Source organism: Triplophysa rosa, linkage group LG11 (genome assembly GCF_024868665.1).
Source record: "Triplophysa rosa linkage group LG11, Trosa_1v2, whole genome shotgun sequence".
Classification (NCBI taxonomy): Eukaryota; Metazoa; Chordata; class Actinopteri; order Cypriniformes; family Nemacheilidae; genus Triplophysa; species Triplophysa rosa.
Window position 1 is genome coordinate 17,767,281 of NC_079900.1, and position 27,259 is coordinate 17,794,539.

The 27,259-nt window shown below is 40.0% G+C and overlaps 1 protein-coding gene across 5 annotated transcripts in view; it reads right to left on the reverse strand.

Moving 5' to 3' along the window:
* Positions 1–1,604: 1,604 nt before the first annotated feature.
* The window catches only part of axin1 (axin 1), a 45,945-nt gene continuing 20,290 nt past the window's right edge, over positions 1,605–27,259 (reverse strand). For 4 of the 5 annotated variants that reach the window (XM_057345653.1, XM_057345654.1, XM_057345651.1 and 1 more), the window contains 9 exons: positions 19,317–19,457; positions 15,666–15,762; positions 12,110–12,247; positions 8,076–8,620; positions 7,821–7,991; positions 7,495–7,743; positions 7,144–7,251; positions 5,718–5,867; positions 1,605–3,757 (listed from right to left, as the gene is read on the reverse strand). In XM_057345653.1, coding sequence (XP_057201636.1) covers positions 3,631–3,757; positions 5,718–5,867; positions 7,144–7,251; positions 7,495–7,743; positions 7,821–7,991; positions 8,076–8,620; positions 12,110–12,247; positions 15,666–15,762; positions 19,317–19,457 — 1,726 coding nt within the window. In that variant the 3' untranslated portion in view covers positions 1,605–3,630. The remainder of the gene's footprint in view (positions 3,758–5,717; positions 5,868–7,143; positions 7,252–7,494; positions 7,744–7,820; positions 7,992–8,075; positions 8,621–12,109; positions 12,248–15,665; positions 15,763–19,316; positions 19,458–27,259) is intronic. The other variant, XM_057345655.1, reaches the window with a different exon arrangement.

Sequence of the window (27,259 nt, forward strand, 5' to 3'; positions counted from 1 at the left end):
CAATTCATGTTATCACGTCACATTCATGGAAGGCCCTGATTTATTTTTAGCCGAATTGTACTCGTTGTATTAAAAAAAAATGTAAACAAAAATATTCCATTTGGGACTTCTCACTAAAAGAAATCACCTTTTAAAGCCCCCTAGCACTCATAAACTGTCACATTCAATGGCTTTCAAATATAACTTTTCTGTCGCTGCATAACTGTTTTACTTCCACATCTTTGTTTTGTTAGCTCAATAGGAAAACTCATTTTCCGTTGGTCAAGGTTCTCACAAAATGGACACACCGTGCACAACTTGTATAGCACAACACAATCACTTTGACACAGCCGCAGGGATGAAGAGAACTCTGCACATTATCACTGCCACAGCGGACTGCAGTCATCTTTAATCAGAGGTGTGAACCACAGCCGCGGATCAGGATTTGATGAGTGAGGACCTTCAAACGTTCACCTGCCAGCTTTGATCACTGGGGCCAAAGTTGAGGAAAAACACCACGTATGATACGCTGGAGATGTGCAGTCTGCTAATTAAAGTCGTTCTGTTTTTATTTAGTTCTTCTGGCTTGTTTTAGATACTGCAGCAGAACACCCTAATGATCTTTCCCTTTCAATTAAGCAGCCTTGTGGTTTTTTTAAGCCCGTACGTGACAGTGTTCCAGAATTAATTACGAATCCAATATGACAAACAGCGTTTAATCAGCCAGGATCCTGAAGGCACTTTCAAACTTGAACCTGAAGAAACATAATTAAACGTACCGGCACCCCAAAGACCTCGAAGAAAGCAAAACAAGAACTGAACATATGTTACTGTGGGCTAAGCTTTCAAAACTAAATGTAAATTTACATCTTTTTCTTATTTGTCTGAAGTCTACAATGCAGTCCTCATTGTCCATTCAGCTGCGAGATGAGACAATAATGTGGCTTCTATTCTCGGAGGACCTCTTAGAAGTGCCATCTACAAAAGAGGCCCTCCTAAGATGTTCAGAGAAAACACGCAGAGCTATCAGCTTAGAGTCAATACAGACCTATTGGACAGACACACAGACCCTGTCCCCACTGCTTGTATTTTCATATTCATATTACACAGAAAATCAGAGGAGTAAGGTTAACTGAAGTCGGGTAAATTGCAGAAACTGCGGAACTGTTCCATGATTGTGGGAGCCTCATTGGGTCTAGAAGATCCCGGCAAAGCTGATGAAAATGTTGAAGAACAACAGCGCCATCATCTGTTTAGTCTGTTAAATAATATGGCAAGCCATATAAACTTTCAATTCATTAAGCCAAAAATTCGAATGATTAAAAATGCATCAAATACTCCCTAAAACAGTGGTTCTCAAAAGGGGGACCCCAACTGACGTTTAAGGGGATTAGAATTAGACAAAATAAGCTTTGAAATACATTTTTAAAAACTAAAAACAATATATTTCTTATTATTTGGCAATTTTTATAATGAATAAACACTTTTCCAGTTCATGACAAGCTCTAAAATATTTTATTGGGTAACACTGAGTTTTTGCGAGTAGGAGCCTTTGAATATTGTTCAATACAATGGGGGGACTTGGAGTCAAAAGTTTAGAACCCCTGCACTAAAATGAATAAGACACAAAAGAACAATGCATATATTTTATTACATGTCTTTATTGTCCAAAGTACCATAAAATGATAACTGTACAACTCTGCAATCTGAAGCAGAACCAGGGCACTAAATATCCAAATGGGGTTGCTGGTTGTAGTTGAAGACACATAGAAAAATGTACATATTTACATAAAAAGACTTGAAGTGTGGCGATGCGCGCCGCATAGGAAACAAACAAAAAAGTTCTTAAAAACATAATGCGTGTCCCTGGTACTAGACACGTGGGGTGAGGAGAGCAGACAGTGAATCGGAGATGAGCGTGGTCAGAAAGGCACTCTGTGATGTCTATGTACAGGAAATCCATCGTTTGGGTGAGACAAGCTCACGTCCAGGCTATTCACAGTAGTTAACACTTTACACCCCCGCTGAAAAGCACTGTGACAATTACGGCAAAATCAAAATGTTTCGATGGAACATAAGAAATGTTTGACATTCTGCACTGAGTACCCATATTGTTCAAGTGGATGGAGGACTGACATGATTCAAACTGAACGAGGGAAAAACGAGATAAAAAAATGACACCACAACTTAAAATGGGGATATAATTAAAATATTTGCTAACACAGGAAGATGGGATGCCAGTACAACAAGAAGTGTTCTAACATTATAACAGCACCACGTCTGGTCGTCGCCAGCCCATTCCTAGCGGTTAGTACACTTCACAGATCAGCACCAGCGTACGTTACAACACACAAACTGAAAGCGTTGCGTTGTAATCGAGGAGCTTCATTTACGTTATTCGCAAATGGATTTTATTCAACTCCTAAGATATTTTGTTCTCTTTGGTGTTTCATGATCTCAATGCAGACCATGTTCGGCTAAATCGACCACGAAACCATTCATATTCGTCAGGCACCAGATTTAGCCATGTTAAGCTAAAATGCTACAATTCTCTATTTGTATCTTTTGACTGAAATACATTAAGGTAAGTGTAAACATGATCGTTATGTCATCCAATGGCACTCTGTATGGACCCCGGGAGCACACGCATATGCGCTCATATAACCACAACCACGTACACATTCACTCATTCTAAACACGACCCCTCTAAGCTTCTCCAAAATGACTTTCAATTCATCCTCACATGTTAAGGATACAAACTACATGCCTATATATCTTTAAGTAACATTGGTATGCTCGGTTTGTTCAACTGCACGGGTAATTTCACCCTTTCACGTGTGAAGAGGGGAGGGAGTATTATGCAGGTTGTATATTATGTAAGCTGTGACATCACACAGATAACAATGTGGCCGAGCAACAAGTTCAAAGCCACAGAGCGACCGTGCATCGGCGAACAGGACCTGCGCTCAAAGCTAATCTCCCTCTTGTTTGACATCAATGCATATCGCAGCGGCGCGTCTCGATTACGTGCCGAACTTATTAAAAAACGGTTGTATGAGTTAAAAGCACTTGGTAAAGCGTGAGCTATGGTTTCTGCCATTCTGGTCTCAAACTGCCTCCGCGAGTCTCGTAAAAAAAACTTCTCGGGTTGATGCCCGCAGCTTTGATACGGGTGGTTTTTTTTGTCCTTTTTTTAAATATTTAAATAGATATAAAACTTTCTCTTTTTGCTTTTAAACAGACAGTCTGTACACATCTGGTACCAGTACATATAAAATTACAAGAGTTGTTAAATTAGAAAGGATATGTTCCTTCTGATACGTCATATCAAAAATATGCAGCTTTAGTAAACATATTCATAGTACTTTTTTCTAGTCTAACTTTACATTGCTACATTACATTACATTTCAGAGTTAGAAATATACCAAAGGTGAGAGAAAACCGTCTCGCTTTACCCCCTCTGTGAGTCCAAAGGCTCTCGGCACAATGCAGTGATGTTAAGCTGAGCAGCTGTTGTGCAGTACTTTCCACTCGCTCCTGCACGTCCATAAACCCTCTCAGCACCTCCACACCGCTCCCTCCCGTAACTCCACAACTCCAGAGCACAACTCCTTTCTCCCTATTGTCTCTCCTTTCAGTTTCCGCCTTGTTTCAGTCAATCTTCTCGACTTTTCCGATGATCTTCTCCTCGAAGATGGGCAGGATGGCGTCATCCTCACGCACCTCCTCGAACACCACTCCGCAGTCAAACTCGTCGCTTACTTTCTTGAAATAATACCTGTGGTGGTGAGGGACAGAGAGTGAAGGTGAATTGTACTTGTGAGATCTCAGATGGGATTAAAAGTAAATACGGTAAATCTGTTAGCTTGTCTCAAAGATATGAACAGGGATCAACAATATAGACTTTTCTCCAAGAAGTTCAGATTTTTTCTTTGCTCTGTCAGCAATCCACTGGATGCATCTACATACATTACATTCATAATTTAACATTTAGGCATTTAGCTGATGCTTTAATCCAAAGCGATTTAAAGAAATTAGGAAACAAAATGTTAAAATGGGCCAAAAATATTTATAGTACTTCTCAGACGGAAATAAACGTAAACGTTCACTCGTATCAAAGATATGAACAGCAATATCAACAATCAGAGATCAAAAATAAACACTTATATAAACACAAAATCTATATAAATGTTGTTTAAAACTTTTTTGTGTGTAAAAAATATTTTTAGTTTTATTAAACGTTGTCTATACAAAAATATGTTTCAATTTGCAGAAACAACCGAAAATTATTTAGCTTAGTTTGATAATATATAGATTTAATTTTTTTAAAGACACTTTTGCTTGTAAAACCTGATTATGGTTATTTTCAAAACCTTGCTTCCAATGGAACATCAAAAGATATTCTTCAAGGTTATTCTAAACCTGCGCTATGTTAACTAGTTGGATATTAATTGAGGACAAAATCTGAATTTATACACTACGTTTCTGCTTGCCTTTGTAATGAGTTTCAGGGCGACTCGCCAGCCGTCACGCTTCAAGTTTGCAGTGTTTTACCAGCAATTGTGAAGGAAAATAAGACTCTTTGTAAACCACGTGGAGACTCAGATTATATGTCTTGTGCTTCCAATTCTCCCAGAGACTTCTCTCTACCGCATATGTGAGATAAGCACACGTGATGCCCAGAGTAGGTAGCGTCTTGACCACTCAACGAATAGAATTAAAAGAACATAGAGAAATATCCCCATCTCTCTACGATGCCCATCGTAACATTTTTGCATCGCGAAATATCGTACTATGAAGTATCGTTACACCACTAGGGACTACGGTTTTGTAAACTGGCCCAAATCTCAGACACTAGACCCATGTAATCCTTACTGTTGAACCCTGAAATTTAGACTTTTTATTATCATAACTAGGGCTGTCACGATTATGAAATTTGATTGACGATTAATTGTCTAATAAATCATTGCGATTATGACGATTAATTGTCTGTTTTAGGGCTTTGATGGTTATGACGATTAATTGTCTGTTTTTGAGCTTTGACATTTAATTCTCATACATTTTTGATTCAGCGATTGAAACAACCATATTGTTCTGAATACACGACTGTTTTTTTTCTTGGAAATACATCGGAAAAAATTGGGTCATCATATATTTAAGGTTTAGGCTTTTCCCTGTCAATAATACAACCACCAAATACTTGTAAATTAAGTAAATTGATCAGGTGTGAATTGAAGCCACCATTAAAATACTATCAGTCATAGAAAAGCTTCTAGTCTGTTTTTTTCTCACTTGCAAGACTACAATAAAATTTTCTTGTATGTTAATGAAATTTTGGTAGACTGGTTTTCACACTGAGATTTGCTTAAATAATATTAAATTGTACTACAGGTAATTTGTATATGTTTTAGTTTTTTTTAAGTGATTGTGTTTTGGTGGTACATTTTACAAGTATTACCATGCTTTAGTAACAATATATACACTAAATTATGCAATATGCATATGCACTACAGCTCCCCCTAGTGTCTTCTATAGAGATGTGCAATAATTGCGATGATCTGAAACCATCGCGATGAGGTCAAACAATCGCGATGAGACGATTATTTAATAATCGTGACAGCCCTAATCATAACATAACATTATATACAGCTATTTGAGGACTGAAGACTTAAAGCATTTAAACTGAATACTATGGATGGTCTCAAGCTACAAACGACAAGAAAAAAGTGGGGCTTTACCTGTAGCTCCCTTTCTTGGTCAGCAGCTCCTTAAACTGTCCCAGCGTGACAATCCTCCCTTTGACGGACGTTCTGTAAGGGATGGGCTCTCCGCAGAAGTAATACGCCACAGTGATGTTCTCACAGGGCTGCTTCTTCATATTCTTGTGCCTGCAACAAACCACAATCTACTTAAAAACAGTAAAATGCAAGCGTTCATTCCTTAACACAGATTATTAACACATAAATGACAAAATGATGCGTCTTGCGTTGTCAGTGGCAAAATGAAAAACACAATGTCCTCGAATGATGTTTGGACCCAAGTCTTATTTTTAAGACTCTTGACGGTGCTCTGCCACCCACTCGTTCCCGATTTAACCCGACCGAAGGGCTGTCCAAGTCCTGCCGACTAAAACTGAGCTGTTGCTCTAGATTCCATCTGCCTGACAAACGCTCCCCTACTCGAAAGAAAAAGCTTGGCACTGTTGTGTAGGGCTGCTTTCATCTCCCCCACGCTAAAGCTTTGATGTGACTAAACTGCATATCTGCATGAGGAGCAGGTAGACGGCACACGTCAGTGGTGACTCGCTCTCTTCCGCCCATCAGCATGGAGACGCAATGCTTCGAGTGAAGAGTCTAAACATAACTACCGCCGGTAGTTGCTTGTTGTGCACGTGACCCTCCTGTAAAGAACAATCACCCGAGATTACCTGTTTTCTTCCTTTTGTGATTCACATGACATAACGTGATACTAGAATCGCAACAACACTGATGTGACCTAAACATTATCAATTTGAGTCGAAGTTTAATCTTTTAAAGGTCCAGTGTGTCATCTTAAGGGGTCTCTATTGACAATGCAATATAATGTACATAACCATGTCTTCAGAGGTGTATAAAGACCTTTCAAAATGAAGCGATAAGTTATTATTACCTTAGAATGAGCTATTTCTATCTACATACACAGCAGGTCCCCTTACATGGAATTCACCATATTGTTTCTACAGTAGCCCTAAACGGACAAACTGCTCTACAGAACGTGATTCATAAATCCGTTATCTCCTTCTGCAAAGAAGTGAAAATGTGGCGACATCTTAGTTCTATGTCAGCCACCGTAATGCTTCGAAAGGGAGGGGTGGGGTGCGCCGTTGGTTGCAATATGCAACCTCGCCACTAGATGCCGCTAAATTTCCTACACTGGACCTTTAAAACCCACAGAACTATGTGCTACAACAGTGAAATCCATAATCTATTCCAAACTACACTCCTTGAAGAATGCAGACAAGGGGGGGGGTCGCGCTACACATACAAACAAAGTTAGTGAACTACATGAGGGCGCACATGCAACAGCCCTGGTGTATACATGCATGTGCATGTACAGGTGGCTTGATATGACGTGCTCTATGGGGAAGCATGAGGTGGACGGAACGCTAAAACAGCAGACACATACTCCGTCTCAAAGAGCTCCGTGTCGGAGACGGCTGGCACCACACTGAGCAGGGGAATCAGAGCGGGCCTGACAGCGGCGCGACCCCTCTGGATCACTTCCAGCACATACCTGAGGAACAACCCTGAATTAGACACGCCAGCTGCTATTGCAGGCTTGGAACGTCTCGATATGTTCATGTACCCGAGCAGAATGCAATGTGTGCGAGCAAACCTGACTTGTTGTATTGTTGCCGTGTTGTTTTGTGGCAAACAGCCTGTGATTTTCGCTACATGCTAAAAAATACGGTTACCACTATCACGCTCACGTTGGTAACATTTGAGAATCTCTAACACCAGTGGATGGAACGCTCACCTCTGCTTGGCCTGCAAAGTACCAGATTTCTTCTTCTCCTCTTCGAGCCTCCTACGCGCCTCCTCCAGCTGCGTGAGGGGGTTGGGGGCAGGGTTGGGAGGCATGGTCGGATCCTGGATGAAGGGATGCGAGGGCTGCACGTTGTTGCGGAGCTGAGCTGTGACCCAGGGGTGAACCGCTCCTGGGCGCTCCACAGAGCTGGGCCTCGACACCTCGTGACTTTGGACCTTCTTGGAGCCCGAGACGCTCCTAAAGCGTGAGGAAAAAATTTGATAAAAATATAATCCCAAAAAACAAAACTTCATCTCTTTGTGATGTGGACTCACCCGTAAGGGCTCCTCTTGTATCGTCCAGCTTCTTTTTCTCCTTCCATCATCCACTGTAGAATCTTCTGGTTCCTCTCCATGTCCTCGGGTTGGAAAGGATCTCGCATCTCAAAGTTCCGTCCGTCGTCTCCTTTCCTGACAGTTCGCTTGGATAGCGTGCTGCCTTTACTGCTGTAATGAGAAACATCAAAGTCACTAACGCTGTTAGAAAACAGTTTCTACTAATACAAGACACGAAAGCATCAAGGAACATACCCGTAACCCATTGGGTCCATGGCGTTTGGGCCGACGCTCATCCCGTCCGCGTAGTTCCGCGACTTGGATCCGTTGTGGTGCTGCTCCATGTTCCAAGCGAAGCCTCCGTTTGTCCTCATGGCTTCCGCCTCGGCCTGCTCTTTGGGTTTTCCCCCGGCAACATAGTGCGTGTGGTGAACGTGTTTGTGATGGTGCATGTGGGCCGCCTCACCCTTAGGCCCCAGCCGTGCCTGGTGTTTGCCTTGTCCACCAGACATTGGCATCATCATGCCAGACATCTTGCCCGCCGGCAGCCCGTCTGGGGAGCGGGACTTGGGAGAGTGGCGGCCCGTGCCGGGAGACTGACACCCGGGCGTTTTCATGACGCGCTGCACGTGCTCATCCAGGATGCTCTCAGGGTTCTCCTCGTGCGCGTCTCGCAGCTGCAGCCCGTTGTAGCTCATTTCAGAGTAGCGACCACCATAATGCTGCACGTGGACGGGAGGAATCCTGTGATTGGCCAGAGAGGGAGCGGTGGAGATGTCGGCATCATCGCCTTCCTCTTCCTACAGAAGACAGAGGTTAACAAATACAAAATGTTTTAAGTGTATGACTTTGAATGAGATTTTTCTAGGTTACTTTAAAGTGATACCAAAATAAAAATTCTGTCATCATTTACTCACTTTCTTGTCATTTCAAACCTATATGACTTTCTTTCTGCAGAACACAAAAGAAGGTATTTTGAAGAATGTTGTTAACTGGTACCCATTGACTTTTTTTGACTGCTTTTGTGTCCAACAATAAAAGTGAATGGGGCCAATGCTGTTCGGTTACCAGCTTTCTTCAAAATATCTTTTGTGTTCTGACGAAGAAAGTCATAAAGGTCCGAAATGAGTGTGAGTAAACAATGACAGAATTTTCAATATTGGGTGAACTATCACTAAGTTACAAAATTAATTAATAATTGAATATGGTGGGAACGTCTTTAGGAAATCTGACAGACTCTTGAGCAAGACTGCAGCAGAGAACAATGAAAATAAAAGTGCAATAACAGGTTTAAACCAGCAGATGTCCTCCTTCCATAAGCAGGACAAGATCACACTTCTTTTGAAATGCCTTTGTTAGTCACATTCTCATTCAGACAATGACCTGAAACACATCAACAGCAGCATTTCCTTTTGGAAATTCCTCAAAGTGCGACTTTAAAATTCATCTCATATTTAGAGAAGACATCAGATGTTTTCTTCAAATAAAAAAAAAGTTAATATCCACAAATCTGGACTACATTTTAGTCAAAGTCTTGTGACTTCATTGCATTTTAGTCACATTCTACATTGTTAGAAAGAGACAATGTGAACTGAAGTGCTTTGTTATAAAAACAGCTTCTCGTTTGAAATATAATGAAGTTTCACAGTGTTCAATATAAATGACCACCTTTCATGACCTCCTATAAACTCCTCACTGTGTCATGCATATTATTGTCTCTGTATTTTGAACATACTAAATCCAACATTTACTGTAGTTTGCACCAATATTCATATCAAATGTGCAGTTTTATGTACTACTCTCCATTATGGAAAAAGCATCAACCCTCAGGACACAGCAGGAAATTTGTTTGCAATGCTTTGAATGTCTCTCCAGGTAGCAAAGCCGACAAGATTTGAGGATTTGGCTCATGCATATTTTTATTCGTACTAAACAGCTGTGCAGGTCAGCTCTCCAGACACAGATCTTTGACAGATCGTGCCAAAAAACAGGGGAGGAGGTGATAAACAGAACACAGCCGCAATGCGCAAACCAGCCAATTTATGATTGCCCTCTGTGGGTGATTCGACCTCTAAACTGGACGCTTCGATGCTTATCTGAGTCTGATGTTAATTACCCAGCAATAATAAATCTCTTATATCTTGGAGAGAATGTCTAAAATTGCCCAACCACAATACATGTATGTTCAAATCGAGTCTGTCCCTGCTTAGTCCTTAGTAATCCTGGATATATCTGATGTGCTAAAGTAAACTTCAATACCTTCACAGAACAGCGAGCTAATCTCCACATGTGAAGGACCACAGAGAGTATCAATTAAAAAGACACTGACATTCCTCTTTCGGTGTCTTAATAACAGAAAGTCGCTGTTCCGTGACGGAAGTTCCTCTTACAGGAGACCAGACTACATAAATAACCTTCGTTGGGACTTAACACCTGACTTTGTATGGAGAAAAAGATTCCCATTTGTGGTGTGTGTGTAAGCATTTCTTCACGCCCCGATTGACTTCAAACAAAGTCATTACACCCAGGCAGACTGGCAAGTAGGCGGATCTCGATAAGTGATTCACCTGACACTGAAGAAAGAGAGACTGAAGAAATGAGCAGAGTCGCACTGATGAGACAGGAAATCTTCAGAAGGCATCTGGCCACCCCGCTCATAAAGAGCGAGAATAACAAAGCTTTGCGATTTATGCACAAGCGACACCGAAAAACGAAATATTTCTACTTTAGAATACTACAGTATGTGTGTTTTCTGGGTTATCTGAACTGACTAATGGGCTGATTCAAGTTTCTTCAACAGGGGTTCTGAATAGGGCTGCATGATGATTCCTTTAAAGTGGCCGTGCAACGGTGTTTCATGCATTCTGACTTCTTTACAATGTTAAACGTGTTGTCTTCTCATTGCTTGGTCAACTTGTCAAAAAACGAGTTGGGCGTATTAAGTAGTATTCCTGTGCTCGATACACTCCCTCGGCGATCGTACAGGTTACGTAAAGTTTTTTTCAAACATATAAAACTGTTTCGTAACAATTTTTCTTAGTCCCTTATTGGACAATTTTCCCGGAAAAGCACGCGGCAGCAAGGAGAGCAGGAGAAGGACGCAGACGTCACTTTCACTTGTGTGCAGGAGAGAGAGAGAGAGAGCATACGTTCGCGAAGTTCAGGTGTTTGTTTGTTCACTGCATTTGGTTGATGAATGTTATATAAACGGTGGATATAACGCTGGATTTGGAGATCATTTGAAACCGATATATGGAGCCGTCCCAGTGCTAAAAGATGCCGGACATGAACTGCATGCGGTGAATGAAACTGATGTCTGTGTTTTGTTGGCAATGGGTGCACACGTGCTTTAGTTCAGCCTACCCCTCCCCCCGCACGTGTCGTATGCTTTCGGAAATAATCGTACAGCTGTATCTATCTTTTATAAATGTGATCAAACTAAATACTCTTCGAAGATACGAAGTATGCAATACTACTCTATAGGTACTCAAGATTAATATGAGATTGGCAGAAACCGCGTGTGTGTTACGGCCGCTTTAAAAAACACAATTAAACAATAGATTTTTTTGCGCAGTTCTTCAGATGCAGCAACATTTAACCGTACTTCACTGAAGCCAGAGGGCGCTCTTGCACAGAAACTCCAAATAAGCACCACAGTAGAAGTACAACACCACACATAGTTCCAGGAAATGCTTCTATCACTGTGTCCGTTTCTCAATATGCGCTCTTCAGCAGTCTTGTGTCCTCTCTCTACGTCATCAATAACCATCAAAGTTCACTTCCAATACTCAAGAACAGAGAACGCATTAAAGTCTCAGGATGTGTTCTCGATATCAAGGATGCATAGAATTCAGTCTTGCGCGCGTACGGCGCATACGGAACCAACTTGAAGTCCCAGAAGTCACTGTGACGCATCCATCCAAGTTCATTCTTCCGAGGATGCCTCGTAAGACCGGTCTCCGCGAAAACACAAGTCCGTTCTTGGAATTGAGAAACGGCCTGTTTTTCGAGCCTTCTCAGGTATTTTCATGATGATAAAGTATAGATACAGATGGGGGCAGCACTTATCAAAGACAGATCAAAGAGCCGAGCATCCTGGACAAGCTGCTCATAAACACAATCGAAACCATCGACATCTCATAATCGCACTATCACAATTGAAAGAATTCAAAATTTACTTTTAGAACTGGAATGATTTTGAACATTTTGAAACACTGCATATTGTAAAATTCATGCTGGACATCCATCTGACCATCATGACTTAGGCCTGGTAGCTGGAACGCACTCACCAGTCTAACCCTCTTGAGTCTCTCCTCCAGTTTCTCCTGTGCTTCGCGTTCTCTCAGCACCCCCTCCAGCCTGCTGATCAGCTCTGCTGCGAACTTCTCTGGCTCCACGTGAATATCCTTTGGAATCCGGTTTGTGCGCTGATAGATAAGAAGAGATCACCAGTCAGTGCTCAAGGTCACATTCTCATTTAATTCAGCGCTCTTTAAAAACAAACCATAGCTGTCTATTACACATGTATGTGAAGATAGAACAATACCATAATGCGTGTGAAATGATCAAAATCATTATTACAGGCCAATTTGAGAAACCTTTGTAGCCACTGAGAATTAACACTGGAACACACAACTGATACCCAGAAGCTCAATACAGATGCTTTATTGCACAATTTTCTGCTATAAAACCAAAGAGACTTCAAACAACAGAATTCCAGGGAATGTATTATTCCAGAAGTCTGGACTGAGAAAAAAGAAAGACAGAGGAGGAAAAGACTCATGAAGAAATACACTTGCAGGCAGCACCTGGATAAGGTCCAATGAAACCTTACAGGAGCCGTTAAAATTTTGATTACAGGGCCAAATCTGATCTAAAGTCTGTTTCAGCTCTCTTTGTTCTGCCCTTCTGTTTGCTTAAGATTCATCAGTCTCCTCCACAGCCCACACGGTTACATGCCCAGTGGAACTGCAGAATCCGTCAAGACTTGACAAGGCGTTTTGGTAGCTAACGCTGCCTTCCCGCTGCAGACCACGCTCACAGAATATAAGAGAGCCTCTTTAAACTTAAGACGGACAGAAGGGGAAATGCAACCAATGAAAAGGCGCAAGCAAGAGGACTGTTCAAGCCGGGACTGTTAACGTGGATATATCTAATTTTGCTTTGACCCCTTTGGTTGTTTTTTATAGGCATTTTCATCGGACTTAAGTGCTGGCTCGAAGTTAACTTTGAGTCCATGTTTGGTTATAATTTATTTTATGTTTGAATTAAAGGTGCAGTTTTTGATTAAAAGCGGCCACAAGCGTTGTATTATAGATTTGCCACGAATCGCTCAGTCTAAACACGACGGTGGCCACCACAGTACAAAAAGATGTCGTTCTCACGTTGACGCAGGGAAGAGATTTTGCGGGCATTAGAAAGACTGTAGAAAGAGCTATGTCTAATGTATTACATAAAATAAAAGGTCTGGATTTTAAGTTTAAAAAGAAGGATAAAGGTCAGGCAGGAGCAAGGACCTGTGTTCATATTATAAAGTCTTTCCAGCAGAGACACGTTAGGACCCGCGGTACTAAGGCTTTTAGCAGATATACTCACAGATATCTATGGAGATACTTTCCAGCAAAGAGACATTGGAGAGAAAGATCGTCTAAAAATCACCCCCGAGGAGGTTGCTTTGATTAGGATCAGTATGTGAGTAACATACTAACATACCAAGATATGTTGTTGTAATATTAGTTGTGTGACGGAGCAGTTGAGTGTCATTGTTTATCTGGAACCGCTTTAATATTGTACTCGACCAGATAACGTTACTGGAGAGAGAGAGAGCGAGAGCAAGTTGGAGCTGAAACTGGAAAGCGAGCGAGAGCGCGTTTTACTCTTTTACTCAATGATGAATAAACTTTCAGTTAATCCGCAGGTCACATGCGTTCCGCACCGGAGAGCACGATCCGTACGGCTCACGGATCATCCCGCGATCCATTTCACCACGATACCGCAGCGGAGAGGAAGAGGAAATGCGCGGACAAAATGTTTTTTTTAGTTTAGTTTATTTATTTATAAAGCACTCTTTAAACAACGGAACGTTGTACCAAAGTGCTGTACAATACACCAAGGTTTTTCCTGCATAGAGAAATTGGAGGCGGCCGCCTCCGTCAAATGTCGTGCCATCTCAGGCTCTCACCAAAATTATGTTGCGAGTCTTCACAAGAAATGCTGCGTGCATTTAACAGACTGTCATTTGTAACTGCAGTTGCGACATTACACCACAGTGGAGGCGCTGTTTAGTTATCAGCACACTGAGCCGCTAAAAAGAGTTGCAGAACAAGAGCCAGCCTGTGTTTCAAGGCTGTTTGTTTTGCATCCAAGTACGTTTAAATTCTTGAAATTTATTAAATTAACATGCAGCACATCATTGTAATGTCTTTAGCTGTGCAGTAGGATCGTTGAATCAGCGTATACTGTACACAGCGAGTTCGCCAGTATGAACGCACATTGCGTTTAGAACGACTCGCACACGCACAAGAATGACTCATTTGAACAGATTAATTTAAACTATTGAACTTTTCAGTCACTAGCGAATATAAGAGATCATTGAATCATTTAAAGTGAACCACAGAGAATGAAAGATGTGAATGAGCTTTGCTCATTTAGAAAGACTGGTTAATTCAGTTGGCTATTGTGGGATGAAAAGTTAGTTGAAATGATCAAAAAGCTTTATTTAATTAAAAAAACATTTCTGTTTGGTTGAATAAAAGTAATGTTTTAAATAACTTAATAATTGTCATTTTTATCTAATTTTATTAGAACTTTTAATATGTCAAACTCAAGTCACTTTGGTTAAGCCACTTAAAGGTACGGTAGGCCTACGTGTGCGTGTGTACAAGATCAGGATGGCACCACCTCCGCCTCATTTTTAGCCAGGAAAAACCCTGTACACTACACAATAAAATATGAGAAAAATCCACACAACATAAAAAATATCACATTAAAATAAACAGACACACAATCTCAACCCTTTACATTCTCAGAGGCAGTACAGAGGAGATGCATCTTCAGACGACTCTTAAAGGATGTTATGGAGGTAGGAGCATGTCTAATATGGAGTGGTAGTAATAATGTAAACTTCCTGATGTGGCATAAACTATAAAAAATATCAATTTTGTGTGTCAAAAATATGAGAGAAAAATATTTAGAGTGACATGTGGGTAAGTAAATAGTTAGTACAGAATAGTACAGGCGGAAATCAAAATTCAGTACAGGCTATATTAGTTGGAAAAGTTTGTACTTCTGCCATTCAGGTACGCATTCGAAAAAAGAAAACGCTGCAACGGCTCCGGTTCGTACCATCCAGTTTTCGGTCTCTATAGGTTGAGTGAAAGGCCCCGGTGAGGGGAAGTGTATGTTTGCTCTGTTAAATTGGGCTCTTTCTCAGAGGCTCCAATTATGCAGGAGCTGGTGCACTGGGAAAGCCAAAGCATCAGAAGGGAGGCTTCACATCTGATGGGGCAGAGCAGGCAGAGCTGACGAGAGCATCAGGAACGCTTTAGACAGCACCCTAGCGCTCGCTCACTCTCCATCAGCTATTCGCCGGCACATGATCAAAGCTCCCCAGCCACCACTGTGCATCTTAAGAATGCACATTCATTTTAGGGCCGATGGGAGAGACAAGGCAGGGGGAAGAAAAGAGAGCGAGCGAGAACGGTGAGGAAAGACAGTAAGATGATGGACGGAGACGAGACGCAGAGAATAGAATAAAATGAGAGGTGGGGGTGGGAAGGAAAAGGTAAAGCCAGAAAATGTGTTGTAGAGTCAACAAGGTGTTCTGGAAATCCAAAGCATACTTACAGGAATATGAGGTAGTGGCACTCGCCCGTTAACTTTGGCACTTTCGTGTATCTCGCGTCGGTGTGGTTTGCGGTATCTGTAAGGTGGGACTCCGTCTCTGTTGAGGAGAACATAAAAAAAGATTTCAAGATTACATTTCTTGATAAACATATCTCCACTATACATAGACGTTTAAAGATCTTCACATTTCCAGCTCAAACACATAAAATTGTGGACGATGTGAACCGAACACTAAGGGTTTAACCGAGTTTGCTAGTTATTACAGTATCTCGCTAGCCTCCGCGGCTTATAAAGAAATGTCGGATCTACAGGGAACGAAATGCTCCTTTCGCCTCATACCAATAAATATATGCATGAATATGAGCACACAACACAACTTATGTGTAAAAACTAGGGCTGTCAACGTTAACGCGTTAACGCATGAGATTAATTTTTTCAAATTAACGCGTGAAAAATATTTAACAATTAACGCAGCATCTGTTTGTTTTGACATTCTTTGTCTAGCGTTACATTATGTAATAACGCTCTTATTCGTGTACAGCAGGGCTAGTCAACTGGCGGCCCATGGGCCAAATGCGGCCCGTCAATCATCTTTACCTGGCCCGCCTTAACATTTCAAATAAGTGGAGAGACTTTAAGAATGGTGTGCTTTAAATGCACGTCCTCCTGAGATAACATAATTCCCACGGCTCATAATGATTTACGTCTTATAAAGCGATTTGATCGGTCAGTCCAAGAAACTTAATGTTATTTACAATGTTATAATCAGCAATGCATTGCACAGCCACAGGCAATCGGTTTGCGCACGCGATAGGTCGTGTTCTAAAACGCGTTTTGTGCCCTTGAAAGTAGGATAACTGTAGGAAGGGTACACCACGTGAACAGTTGTCTCAGATAAGGGGAAAACGGTGTTGTTTTTATTACTGCATTCATTATGAATAATGGCTATATTTACGAAAAATAAATATCTCCCCCAGAACTCGCACTATACAAAGGCTCTGCCCTATAAGTGCGTGGGGCACATGAATGCGATTGGAATTCACCCGAAGATGTGATAATAGCGTTCAGTTTCTTGCACAGATCAATTGACTGATTTATAAGACGCTTATTTAACATCACAAGGGGGAGGGATTACTTTTGTGTTGAATGTATTTGCGTTTTTTACTTTTATTGATTTAACTTTAATTAATTCAACCAAATATCTTCAGAAATATCTTCTTGAAAAAACAATGCCACCCACATCTTGGATGTACTGGAGAACTGTGGGTGAGTAAATTAGTAGCAATTTTTGGGTAAAGTAATGCATTAAGGAATATAAAATACAGTTAAAAAGACAATATCCCTTTTAATTTAATATCATGAAAAGGCACAAATACTGGATGCAATATTTGTGTGCATGTTTTAATATATGGCCTATAAGTAACAGCAACAAAAACAGTATAAAAGGAACAAAACAAAATAAATAACAGAAATACAAAATAACAGAAGAAATGAGGATATGGTAAAAAAAACTGGCCCGCATTATATTTATACTTTTGGAGTCTGGCCCACAAAGAAAAGTAGTTGAAGACCCCTGGTGTACAGGCTTTTAAACCACTTAAGCGCGGTTTTAAACAGTTGCTTTGATGCATTCAATGAAGATAGACAGCTTCTAAACTGTGGGACGCGGCAAAACGCAACGCGAGGTCCAGTCTGGTGTAAACAGTCATGATCTGAAGGCTGCGTCGGTGAATCTCTGTCAGACAGCACATCCGTGTTAAGTTCTCTTTCGTGCTTGAATGGATAAAACCATACAAGATTATGTCAGAAAGCCTGTTTTGTCTAGCATTTTCTTAAGCAAGACTTCAAAGTGTAAAATAAAGTCTTAAATGAATGCAAAGAGTTGTGAAATGGGAGTGCGGTGACGGTCAGATCTGCGTACTGAGACAGCTCTTAAAGGGGCCGCGCTCTTAAACGTGCTGCTGTGACTCCTGTCACTAACGTTAATCAAAGAACAAAATAAAAGAAGAAATCAATGTGATTTTGTAGCTTTAATGCTAAATTATAAATTAAATGCAGAAGAATTCTCATTAAAGACTAACTTCCTTCAATTTCTGTATATTTCATGATAGCTCTCAATTATACTGTTGAATGGCTATAATTAATGTTAAAATAATCAATTTAATAGAGACATCAGTTACAGTACTAATATCAAAATGTTTTCTTTCATTCATAAAATGACGCGGTTAAAGAAATATGTTGTTTCTACATCAATTTGAAGATTAAATGTGAAATTATTAAAATGTAAAAGTATATTTTAAAATATTATTATTATGTGTGATTAATCGTGATTAATAACAGAAAATGTGTGATTAATCTGATTATTTTTTTAATCGATTGACAGCACTAGTAAAAACACAACTATTGTGCTCAACACTTCAAAGAAATTGGAGTGGTGTAAGCTTTTGTTGTCGAACCGAAAGCAGAAGCAACATTTCCGCCCATCCAACTGAACCCCCGGGGCACTAGCGGCGACAGCTTCAGAGCAGATCTCGCTTGAGGTCTCTCAGTGACACCATCACAGGGAGCTTTTAATCCCCCAGGGTCCTGCTGCGGACCCCCCTGCATCTCTGCCTGGCAAACAGCTGATAATGGCCTCTAATCTAGCCCACTTCAGACACATGTTTGCGCCTATAATGTGTTTTTTCCTAACGCGGATCACTCGTGCCATCTCTGAACGCGGCGCGCTCACCGTTGCCGCCTCGCCACCTCAAACTCTTCCTGCTGTTCTTCACTCGAGCAAATCATATCAAAACACTTTTTAAAAAGCAACTCGCTTCCTGTGGAGGAAGAAAATGTACTCTTCTGCTAAAGAACAGTCTGACGGCGAACGAGAGCTGGCTTGTTTAAAAATACACCTTTACTTGCGTAAGTGGTTACCTAAAAGAAAATCATTTAACGTCGCAATATTTTCTCCGGCGGACCACATCCTCTCGTGTTATCCCCAAGCAATCATTTAAAATAATAGCATAGGGCCGAAATACTTTCGTAGCCGTGAAATAAGCGGACAAATTTGATTACACCTAAGGGCAAAAAGCTGTTTACTCTATTATAAGCTCTTCTTTTCCAACCTTGTTTGTTTTCAATAATTCATTTCCTGTTCTTTCAATAACCTGCATAACGTGAAGGCCATTTCCTTTGTTTTCGTGGAAAGTTAATTTAAAGGGAAACAAGTCAATGCCTTCAAATTACAGCTCGCAGCGCCTCATACCTCCCAATTTGAAGCTCTATAATTAGCATAAGTAATGACATTTAGAAGCTTTCATTGGTGTGGATAATGAGCAGATGGTCCTCCTCAGAGGAGAGCAGATTTGTTTCTGTTCTCAGAGCAGGGCTGGGGGGAAACGCCACTAATTCTGCATGCGAGAGACACTGTTCTGAGACCAGCCGTTGCTGATGGCTGCAAGCCTTGGCTTAAGACACTCCACTGACGGGTAATATTAAGCTTCGTCGCTGAAATATCTATGCCTCGGCAGAGTTTTTTGGGAGAGGAAAATCCTGCCAATTTGACTCTGGGATGGCAGTGAAATTGAATGGCTGTAAAATGGAATGAGGATGGGTTTATGTGTGCACGGATCAGCATGTGTTTTATGTGCATAGATGTGTACGTACATGCTGCTGTCGGTCAGAGAGAGAGTGTCTGCGTCGCTTGACATGCTCTGTTGCTCGCTGTCGTTGGCGCTGGTGGCGGGAGCCATGGCGTAGCCGGTGTTCACGTAGTATGGATTGACGGGCTCTCTCCATGACGAATGCCTGTTGATGAAAAACGAGAGGAGATTCTTGTCAGACTTCATTATGTAAACAATATCAGTCATTTTGGTGAATCATTTCATTTCTGTGCACTGACATGATGCGTGACCAATGTTTTTAATATGTCGTGTTGGTCACGTGACTCATTGTTCTGTGCCCTACCTGCTACTTTTATTCCTTAAATAAATAACCACAAACATAGTTGGCATTCTGATGATGGCAAACAACTACCCAAAACCTTAATCATCTAATTAACCTTAACCATTTACAAAATGCACTTCAGTCTGGGCGTGAGCAACATGAAAACAATTCTCCGAAAACCAATTATCTTGCATTTAGTTAATGCGGACTAATAGCGACATACCACACAGTTATATCACCATCTACTCATGCGAGGACTGCTGCTTCATTAAAGTGATAGTTCACCCAAAAATGAAAATTCTGTCATGCATTACGCACCCTCTAGTTGTTTCAAACCTGTATACATTTCTTTGTCTGGTAGAACACAAATAAATGGTAGTCAAAGGTGCCTCAGAACTGTTTGCTTTCCTACATTCTTCCAAATATCTAATTTTGTGTTCAACAGAACAAAGAAATTACAATTCAATTTTTCCTACTATGGCAGTCAATGGTGCCTCAGAATTGTTGGTTGCTAACATTCTTCCAAATATCTTTCTCTGCGTTAAACCAAACCAAGAAATTATACAGGTGTTTGGAACAACTAGATGGTGAGTAAATGATGACAGAATTATCTCTTTCGACACGCAACACTCTAAAATCAAACCAGGTACATGAACATCTCTAAAAAAGGCGTCTGATCGCTTTGGCTAACAAACAGCAATCTGGATGATCTGCTTCCAGACATCGTCTTGTAGCGTTCAAGGACATCAAACTGTTTATAACCGATCTCCACCTGACTTGGGCAAAACAGATTGCATCTCATCTATTCTTCACATCCCAGCTCACAGCAGGCATTAATACTTGCATGTTTACAAAGCACCTACCTGCCTAAATCTGCTTTAACGCTGAGACCGTTTCTACATTTACTAGGGATGTGCACTATGACTAATTTGACAATAGTTTAAATGAAAGTTTTTTATTTTATTTTTTTTAACCGTGTAGTCGACTAGTCTAAAACTAAGAATGGCCCAGAAGGCAGTCAAAAAACTTTGCTTAGGGCCTATATGTAGGCTAATACATTTTAAAGACTATAGAATGTATTAATCAAACTGTTCTTTTCCAATATTTAATGTAGCTAAAACAGGCATATGTGTTCCACTTTCCTGACATTATGATCATTAATATTTCTGCATTTGCTGATGCGCCAACCCTGACAGGATCGTTTTAGCGGCTCCAAGAAGTGACGCAATGAGCATTTGTTTGCTTTGGCTGGTCTGTGCCTGGGCTTAAAATATGTAGCCTATACGACCTTATGAAATCCATTTTATTTTCTCCTTTAAGTCTGTTTTTTTCAGACTCTAAAAGTTCAATTAAATTTTAGTAATCAAATAAAATTAAATTTTATTAAAAGTGTGTCTATTACACTGAAATCATGAAACTTTAAATATTTAACAACAATTAATTCATTAAACTATTTGTTTATTTAAATGATGATGAAAAAAACCTTTTCGTGAGCTTTTTTAATTATGTCGCAATTTAAGTACAAATTATAATTAGGGTAGGCATAGCCTATCAACAAACAAGATAGCCAACATTATATCATGTTTTTATTATTTATAAAGCAAAGCAATGTGTGTAAACAAAAAAAGCGAATAGAAAGCAATGGACAAAGTACAGAACAAGCTAGAACACATTTGATCTCACGCAGAGCGAATGAAAAAGCTGCTAATAAAGCAGACTGCCCATATTAGCTAATTTATAGAACATACATAGGCTAAACACTCGAGTCTGCATGTGAATATGATGTTAATATTATTTTACATGTTCATGTTGAGGAAATGCAAGCATTATGCTCGGATGAAAGTCGACTCAATGTTTGTGAACAATAAATCTGCGCAAACTTTGCACGGGCACACAGATGACAGTGCTAAGCGATGACGTTTATTCAAGCGCCTTTTTTTGTGATAAACATTACAATCAAAGAAAGTTCAAAGATCTGTGAATCTAGAAGCTGAGACATTCTCATCTCAGTTTTATTGAGTGTGCTCAAGATGCATTCACCACATTTACAGCTAATTCTGACATCAAATAAAGTCAATCCGTCTTTCATGAATTTTAAATATTAAAATATTGATATTAGGGCTGAAACGATTCCTCGAGTAATTCGAATACAAAAAATCATCGAGGCAATTTTTGTTGCCTCGAAGCCTCGTTTAATCCATTTAACTACAGTACACACTATTCATGTTACAGGGCTCTCAAGTCTCACGCATTCACAGTGAGACGCACGCATTTTAGTCTGTTCAGACGCTCACACGTATGTCTCATGCTGATAAATAAGTGATGGCTTATTGAAATAATGAACTGCTATTTTACTTAGTTTTAGTCTATTTTGCGAGTGAAACTTGTTTTCCGGCTGCATTGAGTCCATAAAACTAGATGCGGACTAGTGGATGCCGAATCCTGTTATTTACACATGTCATCTGGCTGGTCTGCGTGTCTGAGTGAATGAACTGCACAGTTTAATGTGCTACACGCGTGATGCTCATGAATTTGTCTGCATCTGCGCTTTATGAGAACATAGACACATGAACTTCATCTCCAGAGTTGCTTGGAGATTTTATTTCAGAACATTTTACTGAGTGAAGCTAACACACTAAAAAATAAGCGTCTTCTGACGACCTGCCAAAATAAAAGTCCGGTTAACTAGGTATTTTTATGTGGACAAATATATTACTATTTAATTGTAAAAAAAGAAACAAACTAATTTATATAAACTAAATGCATCATGCATAAACTGAAGTTAGTTTCAAACAACTTTGAAATTATTCCTTCTATTTTTATTAATGTTTCTTATTTATACATTAGGCCTACATTGCATTTTGAATGTAATATGGCAATGGAATGTACTAAATGGGTTTAGTTTTCACAGATATTAATGTATGCAATTTCAGCAATAAATATGTTAATTTTTCTAAAAAGGAAACAAATTAGTGGTTAACTTTAAGAGACCCGTCTTATTTTCTCTTGTATATTTAGTATTGCTTTAATAAAGAAAAAGTACGTATTATCCGAATACCCGATTAATCGATGGAAAAATCTGTAGAATACTCGATTACTAAAATAATCGATAGCTGCAGCCCTAATTGATATTTATTATTAAGTAATTGTTAACATAATTGTATGTAGCTTCAGATCATTATCTACTTTTTCGTTTTATGCCTGCATTCCACGCTTCCGTCCAAGTTTTCCGCATCGCTTCAATAACCCAATACAGTATGGTTACGCATGGCTCCAGTGAAATTATTATTATGCCACTTTGATATGACATAGTTTGCGTAAAACCTACCCGTTTTTATCCATCAAAACAACACCACAACTCATCTTTCAAGTGGTCATTTCTGAGCGTGCTGCAATTGGCACAAAGGAAACTCGTGCTAGATCTGACCTAAAATTAAAACATTTCATTCCTGATACACTTTTAAAGACTATTAATACTTATTTTTTCAAACATATTGCTTAAGTATGCTATTTAAAATGTTTTTAAACGAAACATTAAAGTAAAAGTCATTTAAATTATAACGTGTAATTTTTTCGTGTAATCGACTCTTGTTTTCAGTGTCGACTAGTAGGAGCTGTACCTTTTAAACAACTAGTCGTCTAGTCTCGCACATCCCTAACATTTACACAATTTTAGTTGTTTTAATGACAACACTCTGTGATTTCCTCCCAAGGACATCACCCTGCGGACACTACAGAGTAGTGTTGTCACGGTACCAAAATTTCAGTAGTCGGTACCAATACCAGTAAAATTCCAAGGTTCTCGGTACCAATTTCGGTACCAAAGCAAAACACAAGTACATGCTAATTGAAACACAATTTTATTAATAAAGCTCATTGTTAATATACATGTATAGAAAGCAATGCCATTTTGTATACATGAAGTATAAGTTAATTGTTGCTGAAACTGTTGTGTGCTCACTGGGGTCTTTCATGCTGATGAACATCCTCCTCAGTCTGCTGCTGTAGAAGACAAATAGAATAAACTTCAGTAAATCAACTGACTGAACAAACATGCATATGCAATATTAAAACATACCTCAGTTTTTATACTGCATTTACACAAGATTACTTGCATTAAGGTAACTGTATATTAAAATAATAAATGCAACAGATATATTTTTCTTTAGTTTAAATGTGGCTTTTTAAACCTAATAGAGTTATCTATCCAAGACATACACATTGCTAGTCATACAGTTAGTATGCTAGTTTTCTAGCACATAGATTGCAGATAGGCCTATATAAAATAGGTACTGTAAACCCCACCCTGTCCTCCCATTAATTTTACTCCATTACAGTTATAAAAGCATTAAATGGTTAAAAAGGACACTTGACTGGATTAGCATTGGAGCTAACAAATTAACACGCAAACAGGGATGTTTATTTTGACGTAACCTTTAACTTAACATGCTACAACATTCATAATGCAAACGAGAACAGAATTTGAAACTTACCGCTTGAACTTGTTAACTTAAATCCGGATGCTTCCTCGTTTCACCACAAAACTCTGTTCGTTTTCTTCGTGATATGACTTTAATCTGAAGTATTTCTGTGCGCATCTCTTGTGGATCGGAGCCGCGCTTATCCGCTCATCACGTCTTATTGCGTCTATAAAAAGTTTCCGACTGACAACCTGTCAGACAGAGCATCAGTACCCGGTTGACCCGGTACGTCGGTGGTACCGGGTCTTATGAAAATTAGGTACCGACAACTTTTTTATTTTTAGGTACCGACTTGGACCCGAAGTACCGGTACTTTTGACAACACTACTACAGAGGCATATTACACGAACCCGGACTCCCAATTTGAGCATGACAGATAGATGATGAAAACAAGGGGCAAAGAAGAAAAGGTAGTCCACCATGCAATACAGATTCAACTTTACTCCGCGTCTCCGTCTTTAAACACCCAGCTGTGAGATGCGGCAGAATACAAAAAAAACATAGGTGTCGGAATTGTGTGTAAAACAAACGCCTAATCTGATAAATTGCACCAAGTTCCCAGTTTAAAGCAGGAAGCATTTACTACTTTAACAGCGCCGTGTCTTTGCTGTGGCATTTCTCTCTGTTTATAAGAATGATAGGACATTGCAAACAAAGCTTATTTATTGTGTGGTGCTTAGGAACGACTAGGCACTGTTTGAACCGTTCGTAAGCGAGGCTGAAACATCTCTTTATTGCCAGTCTAAACAGAGAACAGAAAGAAACCGACAGAAGTGAATAGATGGAAATGTAGAAAAAAGGGAGGGGAGAGAGAGACCCAGGCTCTCTGCAGTCTCCTGTGGTTATTCCTCACTCTCAAGCCATCCACCGTCTTCTAATGATTCAAGCAACAGCCATGTCAATATTCACAGTATAAGACAAAAGCCAGAAGCCTTCAGAGACGATCCCAGCCTTCAGCAGCCTTCTCCACATGCCGGCATTACCCATTCCATTTGATTCTTCACAAAACAAAGGCTTTAAAACAGACAGGGGGCATCTGGAATCTCTGAATCATTACTGTGATTCAAAACCAATCGATCGCCTTCTTCCCCCCCAATAACATACCTTGCCTGAATCCAACAGCGCCGACACATTAATTACTGTGACATCTCTCACCAACAAGAAAGAAAACTCACTATTATATAGGCACATTAGGATTTAACTGCCTTTCCTCGCAACCCATTACCACTTAAAAATCCCTGCATCTAAAGCGAGTCTGCTGGGACAAAAGCACGATGCGCATCTGAAGGAACCATTACCTAGATACAGGCCGCATTGCTGCTCGTGAGATTTGTGCACCTCCCCACACTCAGAATAATTATGAGCTCTTTTTCATCCCATTTTGCATGTGATCACAGTTGACTCCAGTCTCCTACAGATTAAACCCTCAAAGGCAGCTCTGTGTTTAAGAGCACAGGTAAGAGAGGCCGGCTTTTATGTTACACTGTACATTACCTCTAATGGAGTCATGCATTAGACAAATCAAATTGCGCTTTTCCACTGCATAGTACTGCACTGTACGGCATGGTAGAGCTCACTTTTGGAGGGTTTTCCACTAGGTACAGTACCTGATACTTTTTTTAGTACCACCTCGGTTGAGGTTCCAAACGTACCGTACCGATACTAAAATGTGAAGTGTTTACACACAGATCACTGATTGGGCAGAGAGAATCATTACCAGCGTCATTGGATTTGCGACACAAGAATACGCAATATACGTAATATTAATACGTAATATTGGCAGTTCGTTATAAGCTTTGTGACTGTAATATAGAGATTGAGACTCTTAACGCAATGCTAAATGCAAGATAATTTTACCAAATTATCGTTGTCTGCTCTTTGCTGTAAGATTTCCCAAACTCTCTGGTATTATTGGCATTATTTTGTTTTGCTGCCATCTGCCATCGATATGCTCCATTACTCCTGTGTTGTGCATTTGTTTGTGTCGCGTTTACGATGATGCTACGGCAGTTCGAGGATGCGCGCATTGAGACATCTGCCTCCGTATCGATTCTGCAGCACTTTTGAAATTAGTCAATTATTATGCAAAACATATTGTGAAACAATTATTAGTGGTGTAAAGGATCTGTTCGGAGTTAATCCGTGTTCCGTACAGAACGGCCCTCACGATTCTATATGCATGTGACCCGCGGATTGACTGCAAAGTTTCACATCATAAAGTGAAAGTTTAAGAGCTCGCTCTCTTACCTAGTCTCTGCATTCGTGAGCACAGTATACATGAAAGCGCATTCTCGTGTCTTTCACTTTAACTTTACAATGTGCCTTAAACGCAACCGTTTGTGTCATGTGGGCGCTTATTCAACACGCACATGACGCAGCACTGCTTCTGCCTTTTTCACTATAAAAATATTGCACGCAAATTAAAATCAATGAAACTCACGCTGCTGGAGGGATGAAGTGATGCGCCGCTCGCTCACAGCAACGCGTTTTAAAATTAAGACGTGGAAGTAGGGCTGGGCGATTAATCGAAAACGATATTAAGAAGCTCTAACCGACATAATTTTTCAATGTCGGTTATTTCAATTACTTTCCATTTAATATCCATGTCGACGCATGCCGCTATACCTCACCTTTGTCTTATCAGAGCAAAAGAGACTTAAAAAATTCTATTTATTTTGGGCAAACACATATATGTAAGACATTATTAGAAACTATAAGTTGTCTACTTTTACGAGTGTACACTTACAATAACATCAAAGCGTTGTTATTTTGTAAAATAAAGAAAATAAAAAGGGCGCGTTATCAGCCGACTCAACTCCGCTCACATAAGTAATTTCTGAAATGCGTCACTGATACAAAACTCTGCAAATACTCATCACACAAACATGAAACGTATGTCTAAAGAAAGCTTAAAATGTCTACTTTTAAATGACCCGATTCAAATGGCAATAAAATATTCTGTGTTTATGTAATATGCGTGAAAGACAGGTACAGTTGATATGAGACATTTTTCCAGGTCTGCTCCTGTTTAGTAATCACAAGACTTTTAGTCCAAAAATGTGCATATTGTGAGAAATATAGATATACTGAAACACGTTTACTTCATATGTCTTTAGACAGACTGATGAGTTTTAAGCTCCGTTCAACTATTAAAAACTCTGTTAAACTCCATCTGTTTCTTTC